The sequence below is a fragment of the Cucurbita moschata genome, unplaced genomic scaffold (genome assembly GCF_002738365.1).
Source record: "Cucurbita moschata cultivar Rifu unplaced genomic scaffold, Cmos_1.0 Cmo_Scf00096, whole genome shotgun sequence".
In the NCBI taxonomy this organism is placed as follows: domain Eukaryota; kingdom Viridiplantae; phylum Streptophyta; class Magnoliopsida; order Cucurbitales; family Cucurbitaceae; genus Cucurbita; species Cucurbita moschata.
The window spans coordinates 327,339-333,340 of NW_019268612.1; the positions used below are offsets into that span (position 1 = coordinate 327,339).

The following is a 6,002-nucleotide window of genomic DNA, read 5'->3' on the forward strand; positions in this document are numbered from 1 at the left end:
TCTTTTGTCACTATTGTATCCACGTTTGGTAGACGACCTATTATTGCTCTGACTTTCACTTGTGTAGAGTGCTTCTTCTTCACCCTTCAATGTGATGCCTCCCATTTGTTTAGCCATGGCTTCTTGGCTAGCTAACAAATTTTCGAACTCTACAAGTGATGGTTAAGTGGGTCATCCTTGTATAACAATAATGAAGCTTCGATAGTCTGGTCGCAGTCGTGGATTATGATTCTCTTCATTCGATCTTCTCCAATTGCAGACTTTAGGTCCAGTTCAGTAATCTCCCGACAAATTGACTTGACCTTGTGGAAATACTGAGCAATTGTCATATCACGTTGTGAAATTGATAACAACTCATTCTCTAAAAGTTGTAGTCTCGCATTGTTCTTCTTTGTGAACAACATCACGAACGTGTCCCATGCTTCTTTCGGTGTCTTGTCATCCCAAATATGCTCTAACATCCCTTCTTCGATTGTGGACTTAAGGGCAAACATTGCTTTGCCTGCTTTGATTCTCCATTTGCGCAAGGCGCCGGTAGAATCATCCTCTGGCAGTGTAGTTTCGCACCTGCCAACGATCTCCCAAAGATCATGTCCTTGTAAATAGGACATCATGCATGTTGCCACGTGTTGTAGTTGTTGTTGAGTTTCTTGATTCCTCCAACGATTTGGAAATCACCCATCGTGTTGACTATACCTCAGTAATACCAAACAAGCTCTTTCGACACAAGACTTGCAGAGTCACAGACTACTCACGACACAAAAGAAACTCACTCACTACTAATCTCAAGAAATTGTTTCTGATGTGGAAGATCAGACAGAGCTGCAACCACAGAGCATACTAAGAATTCCACGAGATCAGATAACGTACACTAACCTCGCTCTGATACCAGATTGTTGAACACAACTCTCTGTGAGAAACACTCGCACACTTTATTAAAACCAATCGAGAAGAGATTTACAAAGCACTCTGTAGAAACTACTACTTTGTATTGCTTGTGATTTCTTGGGACGATGAACTAAGTAGGATGGAGGGTATTTATATTAGAGGGTAGTCAATCTATTCCTAAAATTTGTCAACCTTTTTCCTAAAATACCTAAATCATTTTCCTAAATTTATTTCTAAAATCCTAAATCATAAATATAATTACTCATACATTGGTTGGGTTTAACAAGTGATGACATTTTAACACTTCCTCTGTTGAAGCTAATAATAGCAATTTGAAATTAGTTACCACGGAGGAGGAGGAGGAGGTGAAATAAATTTCATCCACAAAAATCTCAACCAACTCCGGGAAGCAATGAAATCCCGTCCTATAAAATGACCTCCCTTTCAATCATTCAAATCACTCCTCCTCTCAATCTCACTTCAATTTTTTGTTGTCACCAACAACTGGTATCAGAGCGATCTTGCAGCACCAAGTATGGCAGCAGAAAAACAAGTTGAGAGCTACGTTCTGCCTGCCATCCCGAGATTCTATGGTCACTATGATCATTGGGCGATGTTGATGGAAAATTTTCTCAGATCAAAGGAGTTTTTTGATATGGTGGAGACAGGTTATGAAGAGCCAAATGAAGGCGAGGTACTCTCAGCTGGTCAACAGCAACTGTTGGCAGCATCGAAGTTGAAGGACCTGAAGGTCAAGAACTATTTATTTCAGTCCATTGATAGGACTATCTTGGAAACATTGCTTCAGAAGAGAACATCCAAGGAAATTTGGGATTTTATGAGGAGGAAGTATTAAGGCTCAATGAGAGTAAAGCGTGCTCAACTTCAAGAAGTTAGAAGAGACTTTGAAATTCTCCAAATGCAGAAGGGAGAAACGGTGAATGATTATATTGGCAAGGTTATAAGTCTTGCAAGTAAAATGAGGATGCATGGTGATTCAATCACGGATGTTGCGGTAGTTGAAAAGATTTTGCGATCACTAACTCCAAAGTTCGATTATATTGTATGTTCTATTGAAGAAGCAAACAATGTCGAAGAGATGCAAATAGATGAACTCCAAAGCTCCCTGTTAGTACATGAGCAGAGGCTCAATCATACAAGTGCAATAGAGGAGATGACAGCCTTAAAGATATCCACACCAAGTGAAACTTCAAGCTCTAGAGGTAGAGGGCAAAGAAGAGGCAGAGGTCGTGGGAGAGGCAGTCGAGAAAGAAGTGGAGATGTGGCAGGTCAGCAGATCTAGTCTGAAACGATTATGACAATAAAGGTAAGAGACACTTTGATAAGTCCAAGGTGGAATGCTACAGATGTGGACACCTTGGACCTTACAAAAATGAATGCTATACCAGGCTCCAAAAGGAAAAAAAGAGATCAATCCAATTTTGTGAAGAGAAGAGAAGAAGAAACATTGTTAATGTCATTCCGTGCTATGAGGGTTGCAGATCAAGGTGTATGGGTCGTAGACTCTGGATGCAGCAACCATATGACAGGTTGTAAGGAATTCTTCTCAATTCTGGATGAAATTTTTCATACTACGGTTTCTCTTGGTAACAATTCAACTCTCCAAGTGATGGGGAAAGGAACCGTACATATTAAGACTAGAAATGGCTTTATAGAGTCTATTTCTAATGTATTCTACATTCCTGATCTGAAGGCCAACTTACTTAGTATCGGTTAGTTACAAGAAAAGGGGTATGTGATCAAATTCCAAAATGATGAATGTGAGATTTATGACTCCAAAAGAGGATCGATTGCTAAGATGAAGATGACCACCAACCGTCTATATCCGTTGACGTTAAATATCATTGTCAAAAGTTTGATGGTGAAGAAAAAAGATACCACCTGGCTTTGGCATTTTAGGTATGGTCATCTACACTTCAAATGATTAAAGACGTTGTCTTCAAAGAAGATGGTAACTGGGTTGCCAGATATTACTCCTCCAACAGAAATTTGCGAGAGCTGTGTAGTAGCAAAACATGAAAGAAACTCTTTTCCATCCGGAAAATCAAGAAGAGCTCAAGCAATTTTGGAGTTGATTCATTCAGACATATGTGGTCCCATCTCTCCAGCATCAAATGGTGACAAGAAATATTTCATGACCCTCATCGATGATTTTAGTCAAAAAACATGGACTTATTTCTTGCACGCCAAATCAGAAGCCTTTGATTGCTTCAAAAAAATTTGTGCTACTATGAAGACGGAAACTGGAAGAAGAGTCAAGGCTTTAAGAACTGACAGAGGTGGAGAGTTATGCTCGAACGAGTTTATTAAATTTTGTGAAGAGAAGGGCATAAGGAGGCTATTAACAATAGCATATACACCACAACAAAATGGTGTGGCCGAAAGGAAAAACAGGACAATTCTCAACATGGTTCGAAGTTTACTAAATAAAGGAGAAGTCCCGAAGGAATTCTGGCCAGAAGCTGTCGTGTGATCCGTTCACATTCTCAACCGGAGCCCTACCTTTTCTGTTAGAGATATGACTCCACAAGAAGCATGGCGCGGAAGAAAACCTGCAGTAGACCACTTTAGAATCTTTGGGTGCATAGCATATGCACACGTTCCTGATGAGAAAAGGAAGAAACTTGAGGACAAGAGTTTGAAGTGTGTGTTCCTTGGAGTAAGCAAGACCTCTTAGGCATACAAGCTCTATGATCCTTTGACAAAGAAGGTGGTGGTAAGTAGTGATGTAGTCTTTGACGAAAAGAAGACTTGGACATGGGAAGAAAAGATCACTGTGAATCAGCAGATTCCTGTAGATCTTGAAGAAGAACAAACTAAAGCCCCTATTTAGCCTCACTATGAGCATGGAGGGAGCTCATCACAAGCTCAACAAGAAGAACCAGTAGAAGAAGATCATGATCATAATCAAAGAAATCCAAAAATAAGAAAGAGACCAAATTGGATGATTGATTATGAGATGGACTATGAATCAAGTGATAGTGGTTATTTTGCATTCTTTATGGATAGTGATCCAATTGTCTATGAAGAAGCGGTAAAAGAGAAGAAATGGAAGGAAGCTATGGACAGTGAAATCAAATCCATAGAGAAGAACAAGACTTAGGAGCTCACTGATCTTCCTAGAGGGCAGAAAACAATCGGAGTAAAATGGGTTTTCAAAACCAAGTTGAATGAAAACGGTGAGGTGGATAAGTACAAGGCGTGACTCGTTGCAAAAGGATACAAGCAGAAGTACGGAATTGATTATAAAGAGGTATTTTGCACCAGTGACACGTTAAGATACTATCAGGCTCATAATTTCTATTGCAGCACAGAAATCTTGGCCTATTTATCAACTTGATGTGAAATCGGCCTTCTTACATGGAGAGCTTCAAGAAGAGGTATATGTGGAGCAACTAGAAGGTTTTGTTCAAAAATGCAAAGAGGAAAAGTATACAAGTTGAAGAAAGCTTTGTACGGTTTGAAGCAAGCTCCGAGGGCATGGTACATTCGCATTCATTCTCATTTTGAAAAGATGGGATTCACTAAATGCCCGTATGAATATACGTTGTATGTGAAAACTGATAAAGGAGGTAACATTATCATTATTTGCTTATATGTTGATGATTTAACATTTACTGGTAATAATGAAGAAATGTTTGAATTTTTTAAGAAGAGCATGACGAAGGAATTTGAAATGACAGATCTTGGTTTGATGAGATATTTTCTTGGAGTAGAAGTTACTCAAACTCCCGCCGGTAACCTTATCTGTCAGAAAAAATATGCTCAAGAGTTACTTGAAATATTTAAATTGGATGAGCGCACATTTGGAACTCCATCAAAATTGGGTTTGAAGTTGCACAGGGATATTGAAGGGCGAGAGGTTGATAATAGGTACTTCAAACAAATTGTGGGAAGTTTGATCTACCTAACTTCAACAAGACCAGACATCATGTATGCGGTTAGTATGATAAGTCGTTATATGGAGCATCCAACAGAAAAACATCACAATGCAGCAAGAAGGATACTACGTTATGTGAGAGGAACTTTTGATTTGGGGGTATTCTACAAGAAAGAAGATGATCTGAAGATGGTTGGCTATACAGATAGCGACTATGCAGGTGATATAGATGATCGTAAAAGTACTTCAGGAAGTATTTTCATGATGAGTTCAGGAGCTATTTGCTGGTCTTCAAAGAAGCAACCTGCTGTAACACTCTCAACTACAGAAGCAGAATTTGTGGCAGCAGCAACATGCTCATGCCAAGCAATTTGGTTAAGAAAAATGCTTGAAATTCTTAATCAGAAGCAACCAGGTATGACGGTTATATATTGTGATAATATGTCAACTATTAAGTTGTCTAAAAATCCTTTGTTGCATGGAAGGAGTAAGCACACCGATGTTCGATTTGTGTAAAGAAGGCATTATTGAACTCAACTTTTGCCGAAGTGATGAACAAATCGCAGACCTATTCACAAAGCCCTTGAAACAACCATTGTTCGAGAAGCTTAGAAGAAAGATGGGGATGTGCAGAATCCAAGATGTATATCAAGAAGATGAAAGGAAGCCCTCAACTGATTTCTGCATAATTCAATTTAGTGGGTGTTGAAGCTAATAATAGTAATTTGAAATTAGTTACCACGGAGAAGGAGGAGGTGAAAGCAATTTCATCCACAAAAATCTCAACCAACTCCGGAAAGCAATGAAATCCCGTCCTATAAAATGACCTTCGTTTCAATCATCCAAATCACTCCTCCTCTCAATCTCACTTCAATTTTTTTTTTCGTCTTGTCGTCACCAACATCCTCCCTTTCACAAATTTAAAAAATGAGTAATTTTCTTTCATGTGTGTTTATCGATGGACAAAATCAATTCCATAGGATTTTTTGGTTGATATTTCCTTCAGCATATTAGTTGCATTGATTTTAAGGCTCTTCCACACCAATTAATTGCGACAATTAAGTGAACAAATTTAGGACAATAAGCTTTTCCACACCAATTAATTAGTATATTAAAATGTAATAGTACATATGACATAAGAAATAGATTTGTCTATGCTAAGTAACTAGCTGGTTCAACCACACCCGAGAGAGTTCCTTTGGCGTCTTTGTAT

General features: G+C 38.7%; 1 protein-coding gene across 1 annotated transcript; it reads left to right on the forward strand.

The window, feature by feature from the left end:
• Positions 1-4,324: 4,324 nt before the first annotated feature.
• Positions 4,325-5,498, forward strand: LOC111439548 (uncharacterized mitochondrial protein AtMg00810-like). The gene is made up of 2 exons (XM_023077163.1): positions 4,325-5,204; positions 5,275-5,498. Exons 1-2 carry the CDS (start codon positions 4,325-4,327, stop codon positions 5,496-5,498), a joined length of 1,104 nt encoding a protein of 367 aa, XP_022932931.1.
• The last annotated feature ends 504 nt before the right edge of the window (positions 5,499-6,002 follow it).

Excerpts from the sequence above, each read along its gene's own strand:
- LOC111439548 (XM_023077163.1), top strand. The coding sequence starts at position 4,325 with ATGCAAAGAGGAAAAGTATACAAGTTGAAGAAAGCTTTGTACGGTTTG. Across the intron at positions 5,205-5,274 it reads TCTTAATCAGAAGCAACCAG|GAGTAAGCACACCGATGTTC; the intron begins GTATGACGGTTA and ends GTTGCATGGAAG.